This window comes from Colletes gigas, unplaced genomic scaffold (genome assembly GCF_013123115.1).
Source record: "Colletes gigas isolate AHSC1104 unplaced genomic scaffold, ASM1312311v1 Colletes_gigas_Sc00002, whole genome shotgun sequence".
NCBI classification, from domain to species: Eukaryota; Metazoa; Arthropoda; class Insecta; order Hymenoptera; family Colletidae; genus Colletes; species Colletes gigas.
Genome location: NW_025106631.1, coordinates 7585663 through 7611958, shown reverse-complemented (window position 1 = coordinate 7611958; position 26296 = coordinate 7585663). Strand labels below are relative to the sequence as shown.

Below are 26296 nucleotides of genomic sequence, written 5' to 3'. Positions count from 1 at the left end.
GTAGATCTAATCTGGTTATGTATAGTCTTCTGACCCAAACCTATTTGATTTTCGCTTGCAGGGCCATTTGTAATCTATGTTATAAAACAAGCAAATAATATCAAAAATTTACGAGAAAGGATATAAGATGGATTTTGAGACTATTTTAAGGAACCCCTGATATTTTTCAGTGAGTGTGAAGTTCAATGTTGACATTGTTTGAATTATCTTGAAAATATGGAAATTGTTTCAGGAAAGCATTTCCAAGCAATTACTCTAATAATTGAATATTTTATTCTACTGAAAGTTACCGAATATTATTGATATTTCACTATTTCAATCGAGGACCTAAGATATTCCTAATCGAACCTAACCATCACGAACAACTTCAGTTAATTATAAGCTCCTCACATATAACCCAGCTGTACATACATTCGTGTATTAAATTTGTTGTTTATTTCTTTGTGTAAAATGTACGCGTGTTATCGGTTGCAAAAAGGTCGAAAGCGATCGAGTGCTTTTGTTATCCGTCATTCATCTATTAACATTACGAAACATCAGGTAGCAGTAACTTTTCGATTCACTACATAATCAGAAAGTCCAGAAGTACAATGAAATTTTTGCATTATTATTTTTGTGCATTGTCATATTCACGAATATCAAGAAACTAATTAATCGCTTACCATCCAGAAACGTAAAAACACATTGGTCTTGTAAAAGTTATTGCGCACGTGCACAGCGCCAGCGCAGCCGCGCAGAACATCATACTGATAAAATGCGCCTACGCGTCCAAAAAGCATCGTCTCGAACGTGACACGATTAACACGCGAAAATGAAAAATCGTCCGCCACGACGAAAGATGTTTTAATTATTTGTGGCATGTTTCACTTCACCGACGCACAATATGAACATTCACCAACAAAAAGAAGTTACGCAGAGCAACGTGAATCCCCAAGTAGGGTAAGTTTCTCGTTTAAGAACAATTCCTATTTATCTTTTTTTTTTTTTTTTTGAATGTATTCTCAAAAGAAATAGCGCATGGATTCCGCGACAACTTGCTTTGATTTGTTAGGCACGGAATGTAAATGTAGGTTAGAAATCGTGGTCATTGTAGCTGATTAACTCGTAACTGTTTCTATTTACATATTTTATAATAAACGTAACTGTGCCTCTATAATTTCATTCGAGTGATATCTGTTTGCTTTTATTATGTTCCGTATACTAAATCATGCTTTGAACATGAGAAAACTTTTCCGCAAATTGTCCCGTGGTTGCAATGCGCAATAGCGCAATGCAGTGTTCAACATCTGTAGAATTTGGGGGAAATTGAATTGCTAAAAAGCGATTGAAAGTAAAATAATACTTATTGGCTTGTCTGTTTTCTGTTTGAATCAGTGTTAGGCACACATTATGGGATTAATGTTTAACGAATAACGGACAATTATATATTCGTTATTTTTATTCGAACAATGTTCAACGGTGATTCCAAATAATATTATTATCATATTTAATACGTAAACAGGAAAATCGTAGTTTGCAGGAATTTCAGTGATTGATAGAGTAACCTCGTTCTGCGAAACAAAATAGGGCGTAAGAAAAGACAAACGTACACGAACCAAACAGGAATCAAAAGAGTTTTTGTTTTCTGTTTCACGAAAATTAATCACGACAAATTTCGCAAAGTTTTTTGGTGATTTCATATGCGAATAACACCGCGTGAAATACATATTGCCGTGACAAGTTTACGATATTCGCAGTTCCCAGTTGAGAGTTATTACCAAGGTACGGCTTAATTATCACAATCGATTTGCAAAAATTTCACAAATGCAGAAGGAAAATGTATATGTACACATAAAAGATGATTCTTGGAATCGAGACCAAGCGTAATACTGTTAAAGCCGAAAGATAATGTCCGTTGAGAAAGTAAGTCGAAAACGTAGAATGAAGTTTTTTCACGCTAGCCTTTATTTCCATAAAAATCGATTTTGAAAATATGTGGGGCGCGCGCTTCATTAAGTCTCTCGACTGCACGGATCTCTGCAAGTCTCTACCATGTGTATATGCAAAGTACACGTACTAGTTACAAGGTCGCATCGTTTTAGTAGTGCAACTCAAGTCTTTCGTTTTGTCATACGAAGATAATAATAGGGTAAGAACGGTAATTGCGTGATCTATTTAAGAATCGTCGGTCAGTGGAATAAAGAAGAATAATAGGGGAGAAATTGGCATAGACCCCACAATCGTGTAAACATGCACCAGAAATTTAGGCGGGATGTCCCGCCCCATGCGCAAGCCCGTTATATATTTCCGCGGTAAGAGTGGCTGTAGTGGGGGTAGCGTACCGCGAGAGGGTGCCGCGCGAGGCAGGTCAGGGCTGGGGCTCAGTACGTTTGCGTACGTCGTTCTGTTCGTTTCACGTCGTTCGGTTCCTCCGCGGTTCTTCGCTCGCTGTTACTTCGTTCCCTTGTGTGTTGGATCTCCCTCTCTGGGAGCCGCGTACAAACGTAGCAAGAGACCACATCGTCTCAGTGATAACGGAACGCGTGCTTCTCGCGATGGTGCAACGGGCTTATATAATTGTTGGCATACACTGAGAGTTGCATACGCGCGTGACACCAGCAAGTGCGTGCTGCTCTTTTCGCCGATCTTTTCCCACTGTACGGCATTTCTTTGACTGTCTCCCTCCTGCTCCGGTACGTATGTCTTGCTTTCTCCCTCGTTCTTGCTGGCTCAACCCTTCCCCTCCGTCACAGTCTCTCTTTCGCGCGTCCCCGTGCCCTCTTTTCCTCTCACTCCCTCAGTATTCTGACAGCTTGGTCGATTCACGAATCCGCCGGGCCATTCGCTTTTCCCCGGGCCTCTTCAAAATAAGGCCACAGGGTTACCCTCGTTTCCGACTTCGAAAAGTGATTTTTTTTTTTTCATCGAGTGATAAGTGCTCGTTCGAAACTACGCATTGAAGGGATTTATTTACGGGGTTGCTTTTGATAACGAAAAGAATGTAGCACGTTTTCGCGTCGCTAGTAAAACTCGCACGGTTCGTAAACAATAAACAAACGATCGCTCGAATACGTGGAAGTCCTCGTCAACGAAGCGTGCTCCCCCCTTTTTTTCGAGACTCGATGAACCTGCAGTTGAAGTTCATGGAAAAACATCAATATATTGAAAAGTAGAATCATTCGGGTCTTTTTGGGTTTCTCTTTATGTATATGTTCGAGGTAGATTTTATCAATTTACTATGAATATGTTATGCACCGTCTACTACATTTCTGTGTAAAAAGGTTATGATGAAGGCATTTGGTGTACATATATTTGCATGAACATTCAGTGCATCAAGAAATGAATCAGTACAAGTTTAATGACAGTATTAGAATAGATTCTAGTATATATTTCATACATGGCCTTTTTATTTATAGTTATTCATTCATGAAATGTAATTTTTGAGTAGTTTAGCTCTGTTCTGTGACTTCTCTAAGCGAAGCATTACATCCTTTCGCTAAAATTGGATTCTGATTGGTTTGATTTAGTTTGTTTTACTTATGGCTACTTGCTGGTTCTGTTTTGTCCTTACTTGCCTTTGTTTGTTTGTTTCTGACACACAGGTCTGGCATCATATACATATATGTATATATGCAGATTTATTTTCTATTTATTTTAAATTGCTTAAGAAAACGAGAGCATTCAAAAGTATAGATCAAGCAACGATTATGGCATCATACGGGGAAGACGTAGTAATGATTTTGTTTATATTTTTTGTATTTGCTGACCCCATCTATGGTTTCGCTGGGATATATCAGTTGGAGTACGCAGCAGTCACAGCCACAGAACTCTCAACCATTAGAAACCGATCGACAGCAGAATCAAATTGCAATCCAAAAAGTGGAACAAAATTCTGCAGAACTTTCCAAAATGACGGATCAACGAGAACAGCAATCTCAGCAACAGCAGCAACAACCACAACATCAGCAACAGCATATTAAATGCGAAGAACCGAGGACAAATCTGATCATCAATTATCTTCCACAGAGTATGACAGAGAAGGATTTGTATAGTCTGTTTGTAACCATTGGACCTGTGGAATCTTGTCGTGTCATGAAAGATTATAAAGTTAGTTTCATTTATGGAAACCAGAATCCTGTTATTCGTCTTAAATTTTGTTTTTTGTCAATCGTATGCATGCAAATAACTTGTATTATCTTTTTCCTATACAGACCGGATATAGTTACGGTTTTGGATTTGTTAATTATGCAAAAGCTGAAGATGCAGCCACAGCTATAAACACTTTAAATGGACTACAGGTCCAGAACAAAAGGCTAAAAGTATCTTTTGCACGACCATCGGGAGAAGAGATCAAAGAAACTAATCTTTATGTTACAAATTTGCCAAGGTAATTTACATAGGACTATAATGCCGAAGTAAATTATTGAAAATACTAATGGGCAAATTGTCGATAGTAACCTAAACATTGTCTTTATTTCAGAAATATAACTGAGAGTCAAATTGACGACATATTTAGCAAATATGGAAATATCGTACAGAAAAATATTTTAAAAGACAAACTTACTGGATTACCTCGGGGTGTGGCATTTGTCAGGTATGACATCACTTTCTAATAGTTCCACTTAGCATCGTAGAGCAAACTGTTGCGCTAATGAAAAGTATAGTTCTTACTTCTTGGCGAAATGCCATTGTTGTCATAATTGGTAACATAATATGACAGGCCTGGCAGTAACGTACGATGACAGAAGATCCTACAGAAAATGATTAGTTTTGTTTAATTGTTGCCATTGGATAATTATACTTCTTGTACGTACAACCTAATAACATGCTTTTGGGAAATTCGAACACGTTTGAAACTATCAAAACAGCTGTTCCTAGCAGCAGAAATTGCCTTGTCATTATGCAACGCGTATCCGCTGCGGATAATATCGTACGGGTATTTATTTTCTGAGATCTTTGCTGCCAAATTATTTTTGCCTGGCTCTGCCGCGTTTGACTTGCATAATTTCGATTTTACCCCACTTCACGACCAACGACCTACTTAGCTACTTAAAACACGAATTGTGTGTAGCACTAGTTGTAGTTGTAGGAAATAGTACGAAAAGTGTGTCAACCAACTGGAAATAGAATCGAAACTGGTTTGACAATTTCTCTTAATTTTGGCAGATTTTATGGATCCGTAACGAGCTCTCTTCTATCACGCTCTAGATCGTTCTTGATAAATCGTGTATTGGACCTAGATTTGGCAAAGGATCGCGTTAATCTTTGCCAACGAATTGTTTTCTGGATTTCAAGTTTTCGTAACAATCCGTGTTTTTCATAGATTCGATAAGCGAGAGGAAGCACAAGAAGCAATTGCACGGCTACATGGTACGATACCAGAAGGTGGATCGGAGCCACTTAGTGTAAAAATCGCGGAGGAACACGGAAAACAGAAGGCGGCGTACTACGCGGGCTGGCAAGCTGGGTACAACCAGAGTCGAGGTAAGTAGTTTTAATTGCCATTGATAGACTACTAGTCTTGCCCGTATCTCTTTTCTCTTCAGCCTGGCAGTAAAAATTGTCACTTCAAAGCACAGTAAAACTGTTAAATGGATTTACTTTGGCAAACAAGTCAAGTTTTACTGCTTGAAAGGATCAAATTAATATCTGTGTTTTTATTTATTGTTTAGCATAAATAGCTCTCAAAATGTATGTAGATTAAGTTTAAAATATGATGAGAGGATTTTTAATTGAAAAGCGATTGAAGTTCAACCGTAACTAAATGTTTCGTAGTACCAAAAGGTATAAAAATTTGTACGAAGTACATTTTTACTGACAGGTGAGACTTGCATTTTGGCTTTCTTCTGAATCTTTCTTACTAAAGTCGCAGTAAACCATTGCGTTTCATTATTGCCATTGTTGGAATCGTACGTAGAAGCACCAATACTTGAAAGAGACATTTTTCCAATAACGCATCCTCTTCTATTCTCTCTCCACCTCTCCTACGGCTCATCATTCTGAATCGTGTCGTGTTAGTTTTCTTCATTCCTTTCTTTTCTTCGATGATCCGCGTGCAATTGAAACAGGTAGTGGTCATTTGGATGAATTCTGTAACGTAGTTGCAAGGTGTAAAAAAAAAAATTTTATATTTTTTGCACGCGTTGTTAAAGATACGGACGATCTTTCAGCTTGAATTCCGTCACACCGTTATATTCTGAATTTAACGGTGTGAAAGAAGTTGAGCATTGGAAGACCCTTTGCATCGTTGACAGCACGTCGAAAGTTTGAAAATATGTCTAATATTTGAATTGTTTGCCAGATATGGCTGCATCTAAATCAAAGTACAGCGAAGATTGAAAAAGCTGTGTGCGTTCTAATGCGCGCAACGTTATGCAGCACTTTTCTGCGAATATTGTGGAGACACGTTTCTTTTCGCGCCTATTTTGTTTCTCTGTGTTCTCTCTGTTTTGTTACAAGTTTTTGAAGTTGTGCGCATGAGATTATTTCACACGTGAGAGGGAAGACTCTGGCAGTGATTGATCTGAACAAGATTTCCTTGCAGACGGACACGAAAGAAAGCAAACATAGTGCTGCTGTGATAGAAATGTTTTTGTGTGTGATGATTTTTTTGGTGGACGAACAAGAGACTAAAAGAAAGAATGGTCGTATCCTGTGCTAGTCAGTGGCAGCTTGTGGTTTAAAAGAAATGAGAGAAACACTTGCTGAGTTGTATTCTGCACACAAGGCTGGTTTAGAAGTTTGTTTTTGGACGATGCCTGGGTCAACGAAGTTGCAACTCTGTTGTTCTAGTTGCTACCGCTGCTGCTGCTGTTACCATGTTCATTTTGCCTAATCGTTTCTCAAATTTGTTAAAGCTACGCTGTGGAGTATCATTCTAGTTCTATTTTTTGTCAGGAATTATGTATAACTTACATCTTTAAGCTGTTTGTACTTTTTTCTTTTTTTGGTAAGACATATCTCGTACTATATATATATGTATATACACACATATACATATATATGTTTTGTTACGTATCATTTGAGACTTTGGAAATACATTTTCTGTTCAAGAAAAAATTTGTTACTGCCCCTTTCATCATCCTCCAACAAATATGCGTGCGAATTACTTTTTTTTTTTTTTTTTCTCTCCTGATTAAAAACATTTAGAGGTAAAGGTTTTCTTATTTTTCTTATCTAATTCTAAACATGTTGCGACTGATTAACGCCTGTAGTTTTTATGTTGAAAGGAAAACATTTTCTGTCTGTGTGTTCTCAGTAGGATTTTCTGTAACACAATGTTTTGCGAATTGTTTATATACTGCTCAAAGTAATCAACAGTAACCGCGTAGAAAGCATCGATTATCGTCAAATCGCCGGAAGTGGAGTTGTACTGGGCATGGTCGGTGCACTATTAGCAAATTGTTGTTTCGAAGCTTACTTATAATTCTAGGACTCTGATCAATATCAGTAAGGAATCTGATACTTGAAAAACTTTTCTACGCCATGTATGTTAGATAAAAAAAAGGATATTGAACTGTGATCCTCCTAGTAGTTTGAGCAGTACATAAAATTCGTAGCTCGCCTGAAACACATTGTTGTATGCCTGCGAATAATTACTCTTTAGCGAGCGTCGTTGCTAATTCATGGTTAGATCTGGACATGTTGCATTTGCAAAAACGTGTGGCTTTAACAGAAAATTTGTTCAATGCATGGCTATGTCCAGTATCAAGCGATTATCATGCATAGTATGGGACAAATGTATTTGGAACTCTTCTTTATGGTTTGTCAGTTCAGTCGTTAGCGATGTAGATAAATATTGTCCATGTATTTTAATATAAGTACTAAGAGAAATTGAGATAAGACACTGAGAAAAACCAGACTCTATAAGAGAACAACAATCAGAACACTTAGGACACACAACAAATCTAAAACTTCATTAGAGAAATAGAATAAGCGATCGTAGTTATTTCCAATGTAAAATCTTAATCTAAAACACAGAGAACGTTGAACACCGTAAAAAAAAAAAATTGTAAAGTCTACGTCGGTCACTTGAAGTTTACCAAATTTTGTTAATTATCGTGTCACGTTTGTTGGCAATTCCTTCGTTAAGTATTGTCCAATGCGACAGTAAAAAAAAACTGTTCGATTGCATTTGTCCACTACTGTACACGTACTTACTCTAAGTGTTTAGAATAATTCTTTAACATGCCGTTTTCATTTCTATGCTCGCCAATCCACGAAGGAGAACGTCTGTATTCGACCAGGAATAAATACCAGCGTTATGCGCATTACCTTTACTAAACGAAGAACACGTTCTTGTTCGGTTGTCGTTCGTTGTTACCCCTTGCAGTTATGACCGCAAAATTCTCCCCACTAGTGTGACGATGATACTGGCATGATTAGAAGTGAAACGCCTAAGAGCGACTCTTGGCGATAACGAGGCGAGTGTTTCCTTTCGAACGAGTTTTTCGGGGATCTCGGACGAACGTTCGTTTTTTCTATTGGCTTTTGTATCGATACAGCCTCCGGCGGTGATACGGAGGACGTCCGTTGATACGCGATAAATACGCGTACAGTTCCTGAGGCTTTAACTTAACTTTTAACACGCTGGTCCGATACACGATCGCCGAATTACTCGGTTGTCTCGAGGATGCATATTGATCCGTAATACGAAAATAACGACACAATTTGCTCAACGATTGTAAACGAATCGACTCGCGGCGACTACCTTTGTAACCATTCGAGAGCAATCTCCGTTTTTCTGGTACGCGTTGCGATTAGACGCTCGTTTCGAAGTCTCTCCCTCGAAGCAGAGAGGCATCTTTCAACGGAGTTTTACAACGTTTAGGAGATTCATCGAACTAAGCCCATAGGGGGTTGGCGGTTTAACGCGTTGACCCGCAAACGGCGGACAACCACCTATTTTGGATAGGCCATTGTTTTGGCCGTAGGTGGTCCAGATTATCCAAAAGCTCAATTTCAGTGTCGAACAAAGTCGAAGCCCTTGGGTCAGCATGTTTGATATTGCGTGGCCGATCGACGCGCGTTAAGAAAAGTTGCACGTTTCATTTGTCGTAGGAAGATTAGCATTTTGAACCTAGCACGTTTCGATTTTGGCTACGAGAGAACACCGCGTTAAGTATTTTTAAGGAAAACGTTTCTTTCAAATGGCATAAGTATGTTTATTAATTTAGATATAACTGGAATAAACCATAAATTAATCAACGATATCGGTATAGAATTGAATATGTTCTTTTGGGATAAGTCCCTTTCTCGATATTCCTAATAAACCTTTGTTTATGAAAGTTCAGTATTTACAATTCCATTGAAACAATTTAAACGGAATTTTTAATTTAACAGATAAATAGAATTTCTAGTTTTAATAAAATTTGTAAGACAGAAATATTAAAATTGTTATGTTTGTAAACCATATTATTGTACAATGGTGTCCCACGATGCTGTACACCAGGTGATTCCGTATAAAAAGTCAACGTTTAAAATATATACATACAGTAATAAATGAATCGCGCGGTGGAGCATTTGCATTCCAAATTCGATAAAAAAAATATTCCACGACTGAAGTATTATACCCATCTAGCTCTAGTTTTTCACGTTCTCGCGCAGTTCCATCGAGAATCAAAATATTCAATAAGATATAACTCGAAAAAGTCAAGTGATACCGTAGTCTAATTCAGTAGAACTATCTAGCTTGCGTAATTCCAACATTTATCATTTAATTAAAAAAAAAAAAGTAGCATTCCGGTTTCTCGCGCTGGACCACGATATTAACTCTTTGCACTCGAATATTACCAGCAACTCGAAGCAATTTTAGTGAAAAGATCATATTTAAAGAAAAGTCATCGTTGTATGTTATTATTTTTTAAATTAATCATGGATACAAATGTTATATATAAAAAAACAAAAAATTATCATTTTTTTTTATTATTATTTGTCTTTGCCCTTATGTTATGAACTGAAAATTATTTGCATTGTCTTCATAGCCCTCGAGTTTTAAGCCCTCGAATGCAAAGGGTTAATCGAGTCTCTTCATCGACAAAGTTCCCAAAGGTATCGAACAACTTTAAACGCGAATAACAAAGAATATCGAGTTTCTAATCTTACAAATCCACTCTTCAGGCAAACACGAAGTATGCTATTTTTCTTAACGCGCTTCGTAACGATCGTTGCGCGTGTTCGAACTGATTCCTAGAGACGCGACGCGTCAAGGATGCCGCGTCTTTTAGATAGATCGATTAAGGTGTTCCCCGGATTTACAGAGATTTTAAATAACTAGAACCCCTGTACACGTTCTGGACGAGCTCTTCCGCAAACGTTGCACAATTTTTACGACTATCCGCGCTGGTCGATAGCCCGTTCGCCGTGTCCGTCGAACGATAACAGCCGGACATTGTAGATAGCGAAAGTATTTACAGACGTTTCACGATACACGTCCTCTCGACGCGTTCTCCTCGCGACGTCTTTCACGATTTTTCTCAACGATGTTTGTCGTCTTAACACTTTGACGGCCGCTGTCACGTATACGTGACTTCGAGAGCCAGCAGACTTTGGCCACTGTCACGCGCGCGTGATCTACCGTATCGGTTACCATTTCATCGTACATTCAACTTGTTACGTTTGTTGAGATTGCATTTATAATTCCTTATAATAATATTCCTAGCACTTTGGTGTACAATATCAGCCAATATCGGCCGTTAAAGTGTTAACAACCTTTCGCCGGACAGTCCGGTGCAGGGAAAAATCGCGATCGACCATCGAGGACGATGGTGATTGTTCCGTATGTTAACGATCTTCGCTGTTACTAACTTTCGTCCTTTTATTCCTAATAAATATACGTATCGATCGAAGCGTTCCCGGAGTAGGGTGGATCCTGATTAGATAGAGAAACGTATCTCCTACGTCCCTGACAATCGTTCCTTTTTTTAATCGACTTTTCGCGGTTATTGCGCGCACCTACCTTATCGTGGTTGAAACGATTACGACGATTCGACGTGTCCATTTCGACGTTGTTAAGTAAATCCTGGTAGGAGGTACGATGCATCCACCTCGCTCGTGTATTAATGTATGCGTTCAGGTGCTCGATACGATTACGAACGGGGATGCACGACCCCCTCGCAGCCGTTCGAAGCGTGTAGCACACCACCTACTTGGCCAGAGTTCGAATCCTTCCTAACGCTGAATAAAAACTGAAAGATCGAACGATTCATTCTCGAGAGTTCGATCTTTATTATACACACTTTTTGAAAGCAAGAACGATATTGAAAATATTGCCATAGAGATGTCAGCGAGTCGAGGAACGTCGGGGTCGTGCGTTCCCGGATTTTACGTAAAAGTTTGAACCTTAGAAAACCGAATCTCCATTAGGAATTTAATATTGCAAATGCGCTGGTATTTGAGCCGTTACCGCTCGACGATCGAGCTGTGCACACGTACGCAACTTATCGTCAAAGAATCCCATTCGATTAAAAAAAAAATTAATAAACGGAGGTGCACGTGAAATAAAATCGCTGCGGTAGAATAAGGAATGATGAAAACGGTGGCTGGATATTATATTAACGTTCGAGAATTTAATTAGCGTTTAAGTTAGAAGAATTACGATTAAGATTTTCAAGCATTCCTTCAGAATATATTGTATTCGTGCTACGAGGCGACTCGCGTCGTTCTTTCTATAAAAATAAAACTCGAGTAGTTCATTGTTATGGAGAAAAGAGAAAAGAAAATAAGCGAAACTGTTGTCTCTTTGTTACGAATGAAATTCGTTTTCAGTTTCGTTACCGCGCGAAAGAACAACGCGAGCTTTTTTAGCATCAAAGCTGAGACACGCACTGTAAATAAGCCGAAAGTTTCTAATTTTAACGTTAAGTAGTAAATTGTAAGGTTTAACGGATCGAAGTTTGTGCGAAATGGTTAATCCCGAAGTCCAGTAGTGCTAACGATGGCTGTGATACGGATAAGGAAATAACTAAACGAGAGAATGAATAAAAAAAAAAAATGAAAACAAAAAAAAATATCATGCGAATAAGACGGGAGAGTCCGCGACAAGGATGAAACGAAGATAATTTGCGACGCTTCTCTCTTCCTCGCTCTCTCACACTCTCACAGATAGGGTAGAAAATTCGCCTAATTTTTATACGACGTTTCTCTGTATATTTAGTGATACAAATTATGTCGAATCCGATGGACACAAAAAAAAAAAAGGAAAAAAAGAAAATACTCGGGAAGAAGAATGTCGTGCAGTGTTTTTCATCATTGTTTCACGAAAATGTTTCACGAGAGCGATGAAATTTGAGAGACGGAGAACGATATCCTCTTGATGGTGAGGAGAGAGTGACACTAGGTCTCGGTTGAAAATGCCTGTGACATTCCCAATAATACATTCATCGTATTTTTCTCTTCTTCGTAAAATGAAAATCGATAAAATAAATATCTGAATAGAAAAATGATTCTACGATCAACGTCTTATTGTAAATCGATCTCAAGTTGACGAGAACTAGACCCGGTTACGTAATTCGCGTTTGTCGTTGATACGCGGAGTGAACCGGAAGTCGTGGTATCGACAACCGGGAAGGGATTGATTCCTCTTACGAAGTTTTATTTTATTTTTTTAGAGAAAAATGACGAGCAAACGATCTATGGTTTTTTTTAAGGTCTCTAAATTTCTAAATTATCCAAATTTCTGCATCGATCGGATGTCCATACATCTCTAGATACATCCGTCGAGTTGAATTTCAATTAAGTTGTTTTACAACTTTACGAATATTTTGCACTTTCAATTATCCCCGCACGGATCATCCAGCTTTGTTGTTCCACGATTTCCCAATCACCCCTGTATAGTTATAAAACACACGCACACACGTACACGTACCACACACAGAACACCGTTACATCGATATTAGAGAAATACGACTATGTACACGATATATGATAGTACTAACCGGCAACGCATAATTTGTTGTACGAATATTTGTATTTAACTGTGTTGAACACTTTATCGCGAGGCAATCGCATCGAATGACTTGACGCATCTTGTTAACTTTTGTGCTGATGATTTTTCACGCGACTCTGTCCCGATAATACTTGTGTGTTCCGACGTGTTTTGGCCGTTGTACTCGACGCCCGCGAAGCTTTTAAACCTTTGCACTGAAAGGTTCCTGTCTCTTCAGCGGAGTCTTAGCTTTTTCTCACTTCATTGACTTGAATACGGAATGTTCGGATAGGTTTAAAGATAGGACGGTAAAGTAACAAAGATAATGTCCCGGTAATCAGGTGCATTAATAATTCTTTAAGTGTGCTGGTCGAATCTTTATATTATTATTAGCTTATTTTGTCATCTGCATGGTGAAAATAGTGATCCCTGTGCAAAGGGTTAAAGGTTTTCCTCTGGTCACCAAACGAGCAGCACCGTGGTGCCACGATTAGCCAAGAAATGCATCAGCTTCCTCGATCACCGGGCATAGAAGAGGGGCGCTAGATCACCGCCGGCCGCAGAAAATCGTCAGGACAAAACGCAGTTCGAGAAAGAAAGAGAGTAACCGGCGTGTCTCGACACTCGTTCTTTCAAAACTCCTACATAAGTATCTTATACCTTTCTTATCCTTGTTGCTACTGGTCACACGAGTCCGCGTGATTCTGTAGTCTGTCGTTAAATTTGATTAAAACATTAGAAACTGAAAGCCAGCTGTCCAGTTTATTCAAACCATCATCCTCTCCGACTTTTATCTCTGTCAAGCTATCCACATACATATCTTTTTTCTCGCTAAGCGTGCAGCCGAGGGGAACCCTTTCCACTGACTTTGAGGAACTTTTTCAGGTGGCGGCGGCGGCGGCGGCGGCGGCGTGAGCGGCGGAGGACGCGGCAGAGGCATCGGTGGTCCACCAGGAATGGGCATGGGCATTAGCGGAGGCGGTGGCCCCGGGATGATAGGCAGAACCGGTGGATTCGGGCCACGTGGCGGACCACACGGTGGCTTTCTAGGCGGTAGCGGCGGTCCAGGTGCCATGAGAATGGAGAAGATCCACCCGCACCGTTTCAACCCCATAGGCATGGGAGGCGGTTACGTCCAGTCGCATTTCTGGTGACCTAGCGTCGACCATTTGGTGACCAAGACAGCATCGGCTACGTACCTTTCTTCGTTTCACCGAAGACAAACCAACGGCGACTGTCGTTCGTAACTGATGAACGTTCCCTCAAGCGATCGTGAAGTCATATTCGGCGTTATCCAGACCAGACGACCGATCAGGCGGACGCCGAGCTGGGATCGGAGAGTTTTCTCTGTACACAGGGTCCACGACATCGAGCGGCCGATGTCGTCAGAGACGATCGCTCGATGTTCAATTCACGAACGATGGGGACAGACTGATTTATGGAAGTGTAAATTATTCTGCACGCTCTACGATGCATAGTATTTAATGATGTTTCTACGTGCCTGTACCAAAGCTCGCAACAACTAGTATTGCGCGTCCAGTGATGGGCACTCAATTCCTTCTCCGGCTGTTATCGCTTCGAATGTTGTTTAAACCGGGGCCAAAGAGCCTCGTAGGAAGTTCGGAAAGGCGCTTCGAAAGTTTTGAAACATTGAGTTTCTTAGGAACACTAGGCAAGTCTATGTTACATTTATCTTCATTAGTCAGTAAAAGGTTCTAGCGATTCTATCATTTTAATTGCAACCTTTCCTACTATTCGTGAGACTTTTATGAATCAAACAGGATGGTTGGGTTACTCGATAACCGGGGCAAGGAATCTTAACCGTTTGTGTGCCAGGGATTATTTAAAGAAACCGCGTCGACTTTTGTTTCTTACTGATAATAACATTAACGATATTGGAAGCTCAAATTTAATTTGTGCAAAATGTTACGAAGGTCTTTGCGCGTCATTTGGTAACACGAACGTTAGAGAAATGTAGGATTTTTCAATTTTTTATTTTATTTTTTAATTTCCTGACGAGCATGCCAATTGCTCTTTTGTAACTTAATACTCTAGAACAATGTTGGAAGACGGTATGGAGGTGAAGAAAGGTTGTATCGAATTGATATTTTTAATAACAAAATTTAGAATATATTTAAACTATTTACAAGATGAACTGGTCTTGGATCAAAAAGATGACAAATGATTTATTGCTTGTTGGAACACATGTTCGGGAACTTATATTTATTGGGGGCGCAAATTTTAGTATTATTTAAAATAATCCTAACGATGACGATCGCGCGTCAGTCGAGTCTATTCTGTACGGGCTGGTACTCAAATGGTTAAGATTTGAAAATCTAGAAACATTGGCGTTCTTTAAAAGCCACTGACGCGATAGAAATACAAAATAGTATAGAAATACCAAGTCTGTATTATAAATATCATTACTGTAAGTTACTACATGTTTTCTCTGTGGTTCAGTCACTTGTTAATGTAAGTTCTATCTACGCTTGAAGGACTCGAGCGTTTCAAGACTTTTAAAAATACTTTTCAACGCGAGTCAGTTCAGTCCGTGATCTCAAAATTTTTACAGCCAATTCCCAATGACGTTCGAAGAGATCGAACCGCGTGTCTTGAAGCCCATCACTACCATCTCCACGTCGCTTTTTATCGTTAACAAGTTCAACTCCCTCGTCTAGCTTTAATATCTCCGTTCCATTCTGCGTTAAATTAGTGGCGCGTTCAATCGCGCCAAATTGATAATGCTCGTCGAGTAATCTTAAGGTACAAAACTCTTGGTCTCCGAGCCGCCCTTTAGGTCGAACATAGTCAGGCCTCGGTGGCGAAGTTACAACGCGCTAAATTAGGTCCCGTCGTACCGCATCCACAAGATCGTTGTATGGATTCTCTTTGAAATTCTATTTTTCTGACTGTTGATCCGGGCACACACGATGCGAGTCGAACGTTTCTGTCCTGCGTAACGTTAACCCCTTAAAGTGCAGAGCGCAACATACAGTGCGATTGTAAAATTATAAGCCAGTTTTAAATACACCGTATGTTGCGCTTCTAACGTATAGAATGAAAATAATTCGGTGTTTACAATTATATAAACGTAATAATAAGCGTTTCAATACATGCAACAAACTTGTTCAGCATCAAAGTAACACAGGTAAGGGGTTAAAGAAGACTACTCTGCATTGTAAAATATACTGCTGGCCAAAAGTTGGAGACCAGGTTATAATAGGTTTATATTTCATGGTACTTTTATTATGGGGTACGGGTAAAATACTTATTAAAAAAAACTATTATCTCAAACAGTTTCTAAATTTATTATCAGGCCTGATCAAGATTTTCTTGAAATTGAACCTATTAGAACATATTGGAAGCATCCGAAGCGAATTTTCTTTTCCTTGTATGTGCTGATTAGTATTTATTAGGTATGTTCGAATACTTGAATCTTATGTCGCGGATGGGTAATTTTAGCTGCGAGTTTTATAGAGCATTATTTACTGAAAACCCTGATAACATTAACTGCTGAACGTTGGCATCGTGCAACTTCCTGTTAACAACTTGATCCATCATTTTCAACAATAACGAGCGTATCAGGATATGCGAAATGTTCCTATGTCGTCATCAATTTCGCGCAGTGTAACTTACTGTAATAATAGGTGATTAAGAATACGTCTGACCAAAGTACCTGGTACAACGTTAAGTTGCCATTGTATGACGTATCGAATGATCACCATCGACGTAAACAGCGGTTTAATATTTTTGTTAACGGGTCGAATGGTCTGACGCTTTTGGCCTGCAGTGCGTGGGCGTGTGTGTGTGTCACGTACACGGAGTAGTTTAATTCTAAATATGAATATCCGTGGAACGGTTTTCCTGGTTTTTGATCAGCTTCTTCACGATCGCTCGAGCAGCGCGACCGGCTCCTGATTGTGGAACGAAACAAAAGACGTCGAAGCCTCGAAGTTCGTGTTCTGTGAGAGTTGAGCGTTTTAATTGGGAGAGAGAGAGAGAGAGAGAGGGGGCACGTTGAGAGCAAGAGCCGAAAGTTCTACGTGTTGTTGTACATTTCCTTTTTAATGGTTCTAACTTGAAACTTTATCGAATGTTTAACGTTAAGCGTGAGATTGAGAGAATGAGAGAGAGAATTTTATTGGAGTCAGCGTACGAGGATACTGTGTTTCCAGCGTTTCGAACGGCAACGGGCATCGATGGTCGCGAAAATTATTAAGTTAAAAATTAAAATAGAATAGACATAGTGGGTCTCGAACGATATTGATTACACAGAGTATTCCCCGCAACTGGGGGAAAACTGTCACCAAAACGATCGTATGTTAGTAAAAATGTCGTGAGAAAATGAAACATCGTCGAAAGGTATAGAATCTGAACATAATTTTATTGAACTCTATTATTTTGGTGAAGCTTAATTTCTCTCAAAAAGAAGTAAGTTCAAAGGTTTTAAATGCATCGAAACATAAAAGAGCATAAAACTATGTCCAGATTGTGCATCGTTTGATACCGTTAAATTTCTCCTCGTGACATTTCGATCTATCTCGGATCGTTTTAAAGATATAGCTTCTCTTTTCGATCGTCATCGGTGTACTTAAAAAAAAATTGAAACGTTACCAAGCGCCATCGTTGTCCGCGTGGCCGTTATTTGTATATAAATCTCAATGGAAATACGCAATCATCGCGGCACGTCGTAGAAAAATGAGACTGACTTTTTATAGGGGACAAATTTTATGCGAACACACGCTGCCCCGTGTATAATCGGGAGTTGTATTTATCGTACTTTTTAAAACTAAAAAGAAAGGATATCGAAATTGCCTTATTATTATTATTATTAATATTAATAATTATATATACATATATTACACCGTGAGGCTGCGAAGCTAAACAATTTCATTTTATTAAATTAATTGATTCGTAATCGCGTTCACCGCGGGCGTAGCAAAATGATGTATCGTTCCGCTTTAAATCCCTCGACGACGGAAAACTCTTGAGATCGCGCGCGTCCAGCGATCCCCGATTCTATTGTGCGATTCTATTCTATTGACGAAGCATCGTTCGAATTTTCTTAATCGGTATGAATGATTGCGAAGGTGTGTTCGTGTTTTACCATCATTCGCGATAATACGTTCGAGCCGAACGAATCCCTGCGCTGTATTGATTCATTTTCTTTTTTTTTTTCACTAATCTCCTTTGTTAACATCATTCTTCGTATGGTCACACCCGATAAGTCTAGTTATATAAGATCTAATTATTTAAGACGAAATAAATATCTGCAAACGGAGCATACTTTGTTTGATACGCGTTTGATTTATCGATAGGTATATGCGATCTACCGAGTTGTCGCGCGGCGAGAATATTGTATAAGAAAGACAGTATTTTATGAGATTATTTATTGTAGCCGCGGCGAGAAACGGCTCGCCCCCTGTTCTTTGTTTGTACAAAACGGTGTCGCGAGCCTTGACGGTACAGCGTGCAGGTCCATCGATGCGATCCACCGGATACAGTGTTGCCCTTCAAAAGGCAGCTTGCATCGAATAGTAAGCAAAGTGCCCGATGACGAGCCGCAACGTAGCCGGTGGATGAACGTTTCTGTCGCTTCGTTTCATGTCCGAACAGTTGCGAGACTCCGTCCATGATCCGTGGTCCGTACGATCACTGTCCAATTGTCAGACCACTCACGTCCCAAACTCGTATTCCTTGACCACGGCACCAACTCACACTCGAAACTTTTACCGTCGAAGACTAGACAATAGGATAGGATACGACACAGACCCCGCGAAGAACGATTTTCATTTGAGAATTCTTCGGCTTTGTACAGAAACTTTATAACGGCGCGATTTCTCCACCCACAGGATGCTGCGGTCTAGAGATTAGCCAGCGACTCGCGAAGAGGAAACAGGAAGGGGCGGATAGCTGCTGCACGAACCGAGATATCACCTTGGTAGATTTAGGTTTAAGGATGACGACCGCTGATAGGGAAAACCTAAGAACGCTTCCTTCTTCAAGAATGTCGGGCTAAAGTCTTCGAAAGGTAAACCAAGAATACCTTCCTTCGATCCTCCGATCATCAGACTCGGATATAGCATCCTCCAAGGCTTCCCTAGAGGCCTATAAAATATTCATAGAACATCCTAAAATCTAATTTTGGGGTATTCCTGTCGCTAAAACTGGAACAATAATCTGTGCAATTCGGTTGCACTGGAAATATTCTTTGCAATTTACTTTTGGATATGGGATATTTGTGGACATTCTGACACCAAAAGCGGATCAAATTTATTACTGTGTAAAAGGTATGATGAAATCATTTAAGATGCCCTGGAGTAGTTCAGATTCATAAAACATATTTTTTGAAGGTCAATAAAAGGCAAACCTAATCATTTTTTGAAATTTCTATGATCCTTCTAAATTATGCTCGAAGCAATAAGTTTTCTGACTCTACTTCAGCGTAAAATAAATACTGATATTGTCTGCTACTGTACAGAATGTCGATCGAAGTGACCTAGAGTAACCCGAGCTTGTAAAACATGCTTTGACGCGTGAAACGTTTAAGGGTCAGTCAGAGAGAGTCGGTGGTCTCTCTTGACACGGTTACAGAGAACTTTTCTGGTTCGTTAGCTACGATCGCCCTCATCCCTTGACCTGCTCGAGTGTTTTTCAGCCCCTCTTTCTTGTCTCATTCTCCCCAGCCTCGTGGAAAGCTGCCATCGAAATTCCCCTTAGAAATGCAGCGCGGTTGGCGTCGAGCGTAACACGAACATCTGCTGCACGCATGGTAACAAGGATGCCTTTCGATTTCATAAAATGTTTTATATCCGTTGCAGCGTCCTTTGAAAGAAAACTGTGGAAGGTTCGAACGAACGCTATAGATTTACATTTATAATCATTTCATTTTTTACTAATAAATAGTGTCAGCCTGTGATCTTTAGCATAATTATTTAATAAGAAAATTTGGAAAATTTGAAACTCATTCTATTTTATATTATTTCATAGTGGAATATATGCAACAGTTTACTCAAATAATAATAATTAATAAGATGAATCGGTGGTTCTGAAACACTTCATTCCCGTAATTGTAATTTTCATTTAACGAGCAATTGACAAATAATTATCGTCTTTTACTCGTTACGAATTTTACTTTCTACGATAAATTAAGGAGAGTATATAAAAAATTGATTATTTGACTCGAAAGTAATATAAAATTTTTAATTTTCAATATTTGCACGATTCTATTTAGCCCAACCATAGTCACATCCATACTGAATCAGATTTTTTTCGTTTTTTAATTTCAGATGGACGGAACAACCGGGATCGTGGACACGGTGCAGACATTTTGTTTAAAGCCTTCACTAGATTCATTGTAATTCATAGTTTTCAATATTTTTGTATAAAAAGTATTGTGGATGCTCTTGAAATATAGAGCTACATGTATTCAAATTAAATGAAAAAAATGACCCCTCTTTAACAATAGTTTTAAACAAATTGCGGTTTAGACAGGAATATCAAAATGTCCTCTTAAAGATTTTAATAACTACGAAGAATGTTTTTGCAGAATAATAAATAAATAGGAATACCGTCCATTAGAACGAGAATCGAAATCTACACAAAGAATCCTTTTACTAGTGAACAGTAAACAACAGTATAGTGTAAACTTCGGAATCGTCGACTCCTCTGTTTGCAGGGCGTAACGTTTGATCGCTCGATCGTATTCCACGCGAGATCTTTAAAATGTATTCGGCCGTCTCGCGCGCAGAGGACCACCTGGTATTTTTTTGTCAAGCCCCGATAAGAGTCTTTCAGCTGCCTCGAAGTTACGAATAAATGAATGACAATGGAAGAAACACTGCGACACATTTTTTTTTAAGAACGATCGAAGTAAGAATACAACACGAACCGCTGCATGGTTCCATGCATGGTGATTTTTGTACAATATTGCAGGTAAACCCGAAGATCTAATAAGAAGAACCACAATAACAACTTGAACATGTTCTCTTTTTTCAGATCCGCTACCACAGATAACAGGAAACCTACTCTCTTTGTAGTTTTAAAGAATTCATCATGGATAATGTAACAGGACCGATATATGTATAACAAAATCATTTCACAATTGATATGGAACATAGTATCGTGACCGTAACCGGTATAAGCTGGAACCTTCTTCGTTCATAACTATTGTAACATCGTTACAAAAGATTAATATGACTTGCTAAAGAATTAATTTGGAGTGATCTATCAAAAATGTGGCCGTTTGAAATTTTTATCTACTACTCTATAAAGGGTGTTCGGCCACCCCTGGGAAAAATTTTAATGGGAGATTCTAAAGGCCAAAATAAGACGAAAATCAAGAATACCTATTTGTTGATGTAGGCTTCCTTAAAAAGTTATTAACAATTAAATTCAAAAATTTCAAATCGTTCTGGAAAAATTATTTTCGGTTCCGGGGGTCAATTATAATCATTCTTGGTGAATAGACATACCCCCGAAATCCTGCGCATTTTCGAGAAAAAAATTTCTTACTGAAATTAGGTGCCTAAATTTTTCGACGAAAAAAAAAATTTCAAATCGTTCTGAAAAAATTATTTTCAATTACGAGGGTCAATTATAATCATTCTTGGTGAATAGACATACCCCCGAAATCCTGCGCATTTTCGAGAAAAAAATTTCTTACTGAAATTAGGTGCCTAAATTTTTCGACGAAAAAAAAAATTTCAAATCGTTCTGGAAAAATTATTTTCAATTACGAGGGTCAATTATAATCATTTTTGGTGAATAGACATACCCCCGAAATCCTGCGCATTTTCGAGAAAAAAATTCAGTACGGGCGGAACTTTAAACATTAATAACTTTTTAACAGAGCCTCCATCAACAAATTCGTATTCTTGATTTTGGTCTTATTTTGGCCTCTAGAATCCTCCATTAAAATTTTTCCCAGGGGTTGTTGAACACCCTGTATGTATTTAAAATGGATAAGAAATATAATTTGAATTGAAAGTCGGAAACGCTTTGGAGATCCTTTGCTAGAGCGGAACTGGAATCACTTTGAGTTAATGTTATTGTTGCGATCCGCGATGACTCACGCGGGCCACGCCGCGGTTGATTTTTCTCGAGTGGATCAACGAACCAGCGTCGATGCATTGCGCTATACGCTCCCGGGGCCACGTTTTCAGCGTTCTGGACGCGACCCGACCGTGGCCAATAGATTCTAAATTTTACTTACGAATGCTGATGTACGTTCAGCGAATTACAATCTAGACCAACCGCGGCATTGTTATCGCATCCGCGGTTACGCGCAATCTACATGCCAGCAGAATGATCCAAAAAGAACAACGCTCGGAGGCAAATTGAGTCGCGCACGGAGCCTTGACCTGTCTGGAAAGTTAATTCGTATTCGCGCTATAATTACAACACCGCGACAGCTGCTGGTATCCGGAATCGTTTTGAACCATAATTGAACGCATTCGTTGCTGTTGTATCGCTAAACGTGCCAGTAAAATTCTGATAGCCGGTTGAACGTTACGATCGTCGCTTTCCTACGCTCGTGCCTCGAGATTAGAAGATGCGAACCCAACCGTAGATCAAACAGTCCTGATGTAATTAGATTTTACAAAACATACGAAAATCAAGTATTGAAATATCTATGAATATCGTCCGGAATTTTAGAAGATATTAAGTCTTCTTAATATCAAATGTGTGGTAAAATAATAGCTGAAGTGTAAATCTTCTGTATTAGTTTTTGTGTAGAAAAGAAGAAATCATTTAGTGTTATAAAATATTATTAATACCATTTCTACTGCGGTTTTATTTGAGTTGAGAAAATATTTTTATGAAGTCAAAAAGTCAATTGAGGAGAAATGATTAAATTTAGAAAATAATTCTCTTGTTATAATCATCCTAACACCGAAACTGGACTTAAAGCTGCAAAGTATTATCGAAGTGTTTCGAAGTAACACAAAATATACTTGTTGAACATCCAAAAAAAGGTACACCTAATATTCCTTTTTCAAATTCTTCCGCTCCCTATACAAAAACTGTAACTTCAGCCTTGATGGCTTTGTTTCTCTGTACAATGTTTGCAGAAATTGTTCGCGACTGTGGAAGATCATCGATGGTGGCTCAACCTCTAACATCGTCGTGGCAAGAAATTTTTCGAGGATTGGAAAATACTGTTAAACGGATCCTGAAAATATCGTCTGTCGTGAGAAACTTGTCCCGCGATCGAGACATAGAAAAATGGTGTAGTCTGATCGAGATAAACGACAGTTGGTCCAAGAAGATACTATATCGCGAACAGATATCCGTTTCTCGTGAAACACCCGATAGATCGGTTTACCGAGCCACGCGTGGCCCACAAAAAGATACTTGTTTCCGCCCAGCGCGATATTCATGGAATTGCAGGAAAATCAAGCGCCTCTGTGCAACGATAACTGGCACGATTTCTTCTTTTGGTCCGTTCTAACGTGCATTCTAAACGAAAACGTTAATTTGGTATTGGAATATCGTGGCTGTGCCAACAAAATAATTATTTGGAATTGATTTCAATTTTTTTTTTTTTTGGAGCACTGCACTTTTTAATTGTTTCATTTTGTACGAGAGTCGAGGACACTTGAAACGTGAGAAAGTCAACCGGAGGAGGTGTGCAACCACCCTATATACACGACATCCCGAGGGCGACTGAACACTGAACTTGATTTGCGGAACAGCCGGAGAAGGGAGGATTCTGGGAGAAAGAGAGAAACACGTGGTGCGCTCCTCCGTGAAGAGGGGACCCACGACACTCGTATAGGATGTATTGCCTCTTCTCTGTATGCGGTATATCGCTGCTGGCAAATGAAATTACCAAATACAGATCAGAAATCTTTGTTAGGTTGTACGGAAACACAGTAGCGGAAATATATGTACTTACATTCTCAAACTTTCCGAGGTTTTTGTGGTCTTCGATACCGCGTACAATTGGTAAACACTGAAAATCGTTCCTTATTTAGTTTTGTTAAAAAATAATAATACATAGATATAGTATTTCTACAAATAGTGTAACAGTATATTATCCATAGTAGTACATGTCTTTACGCTTTGTAAAAACTTATAATTTCTGCAATATTGAGACTAACAACGTGACATTTTAAAATCATATTCATCGCGTCTTTATGATACCATTTTAGTAGCGAGGAATAGCTACCGAAGGTTATTAAAATATTCAGTAATATAGGGAAAAATTTCAATGGGAGATTCTAGAGGCCGAAATAAGACGAAAATCAAGAATATCAATTCCTTGACCGAGGCTTCGTTAAAAAGTTATTAACAATTAAATTAAAAAATTTCAAATCGTTCTGGAAAAATTATTTTCGGTTGCGGGGGTCAATTACAATCATTTTTGGTGAATAGACATACCCTCGAAATCCTACCCATTTTCGAGAAAAAAATTCGAGAAGGTGTGTAATTTTTCGACAAAATTAAAAAATTTCAAATCGTTCTGGAAAAATTATTGTCGGTTCCGGAGGTCAATTATAATCATTTTTTATGAATAGACATACCCTCGAAATCCTACCCATTTTCGAGAAAAAAATTCGAGAAGTTATGTAATTTTTCGACAAAATTAAAAACTTTCAAATCGTTGTGGAAAAATTATTGTCGGCTGCGGGGGTCAATTATAATCATTTTTGGTGAATAGACATATCCACGAAATCCTGCGCATTTTCGAGAAAAAAATTCAATACGGGCTGGAACTTTAAACGTTAATAATTTTTTAACGAAGCCTCCATCAACAAATTGGTATTCTTGATTTTCGCCTTATTTTGGCCTCTAGAATCCCCCATTACAATTTTTCCTAGAGATAGCCGAACACCCTGTATATTTGAGTACAATTATGGCAAATATGACAAGTTTGTACGTAATTATATCAACGTTACTAAAAAAATAATTGATAAATAACTGTTTCTCTTAAACGGAAATCGAAAATTATATTAGTTACCCTCGCATTGCATTCATATGCTGAAGAGGAGCAAGTCCTGGTGAATACTAATTTTGATTATTTACGAATCGAAAAAATCCGAATTACCATTAATTTGAATACAATTTCGTGTCCAGTGAAAAATCGGAAACGTTTATCGGCCATCTCGAGGTCCTGCCCGAAAGGAAAGCGTCGCGCAATCGCATGGAAAAAAGAGGCAAGATAAATTCAACGGAGGGAGGAGAGGACGCAGGGGACTGAGAAAGGGTCAGAGGGCACTGTCCTCAGCCAAGGGGGCACACGGCCGGGCCACAGAAAAATTTGCATTTCCTGTTCACGATGAATAATGTCGGGCGTAGGAACCGCAGAGCCGCGCCGTCGTTCGAATTAACTCACCGATCCCCAAAATTTCCGCTGTTAATAATCGACAGAGACCCGATGCATCGCCACGTTCGTGATTTCCGAATGAAAAACCGGACCCGACCGTATCTTATTCGGGGATACCTTCCTCGAGAGCGTTCGTTCCACGGTCGCCTTTGATCTTCACCTTAAAGGGGGGGGGGCTTCAAATCTAATTTTCTCGTTTTAACCTTGTAAAATCCGTTCTTTCAGCGAAACGAGGACAAGAGAGCGTACTTTCATCCGATGGCAGGGGTGTTCCTGGCGGATAGGTTCGGTGGGGTTGCGTGAACGGAAGAAAGAGGAGGAAGAAAACGAAGAGGCAGACAGAATGTTTATGGGGAACAGCTGTTTCTGCCCTGGGGTTGTTGACCATGCACACCTACTTACGGTAGGGGTCTTTTATGGAGGCTCTTACCGGGGCCCCCAGGTACGCGCAACACGTATCCGTCAACCTAGGGAGAGTTTCTTTCGTTTATCTTTTGGTCAATGTCCTGTGTGCACAGGGTTTTCCAATAAAAGCAATATAAAATATATATTAAAAGCTAACGTGCTGCTAATTATTTCATTTTTATGTACGTTTGATGACATTGTCTATCAAATACAATATTATTAAAATATACGATCACGATTGCGCTTGATGGGTTGAGTACCGTGAAACCCTACTTTCGATGACTCTTAGACACGAATCAGGCTATATTTCACCAATAACGCGAATAGTGTTTGTTTCAGTGTGTTGAAACAAACAAGAGATTTAACACGACCCCACAAAAAAAAGTCTAATGCGTTGTGGCCAGTTGACCAGTTAATTTCTAGAAATAAACTAATCATTGAACTTCGTCTCAATAAAACGATAGTTTCAGCAGAGGCATGGCATGTGACACCATTTTCCAAATCCACGAAATCCACGCCAAAGTAAAGATGAATTTACACTTATATTTACTTTGATCATCACGGATTTTTTTATTCCAACGTTGTGAAAAATGGCGGAGCATGTCTGAAGCCAATTGCACACGAAGTGTTTTACCTGGTTGTCATTTTTACACCGT

General features: G+C 39.1%; 1 protein-coding gene across 8 annotated transcripts; it reads left to right on the top strand.

The window, feature by feature from the left end:
* The first annotated feature begins 710 nt into the window (after window positions 1-710).
* LOC122403165 (sex-lethal homolog) lies at window positions 711-20347 on the top strand. Of its 8 annotated transcripts, XM_043406527.1 has the most exons (7): window positions 711-939; window positions 3777-4086; window positions 4191-4366; window positions 4460-4573; window positions 5303-5463; window positions 18757-18935; window positions 20194-20347. In XM_043406527.1, exons 1-6 carry the CDS (start codon window positions 884-886, stop codon window positions 18921-18923), a joined length of 984 nt encoding a protein of 327 aa, XP_043262462.1. In that variant the 5' UTR covers window positions 711-883; the 3' UTR covers window positions 18924-18935; window positions 20194-20347. The 8 variants fall into 8 exon arrangements, with proteins under 8 accessions (XP_043262462.1, XP_043262454.1, XP_043262466.1 ...); XM_043406519.1 differs by lacking the exons at window positions 18757-18935; window positions 20194-20347 and adding an exon at window positions 13790-17237; XM_043406531.1 differs by lacking the exons at window positions 18757-18935; window positions 20194-20347 and adding an exon at window positions 13344-13780.
* Window positions 20348-26296: the final 5949 nt, after the last annotated feature.

Coding starts and splice junctions, on each gene's coding strand:
- LOC122403165 (XM_043406519.1), top strand. CDS start 884: ATGAACATTCACCAACAAAAAGAAGTTACGCAGAGCAACGTGAATCCC. Junction 940..3,776: donor AACGTGAATCCCCAAGTAGG/GTAAGTTTCTCG, acceptor GGGATATATCAG/TTGGAGTACGCAGCAGTCAC. Junction 5,464..13,789: donor TGGGTACAACCAGAGTCGAG/GTAAGTAGTTTT, acceptor GAACTTTTTCAG/GTGGCGGCGGCGGCGGCGGC.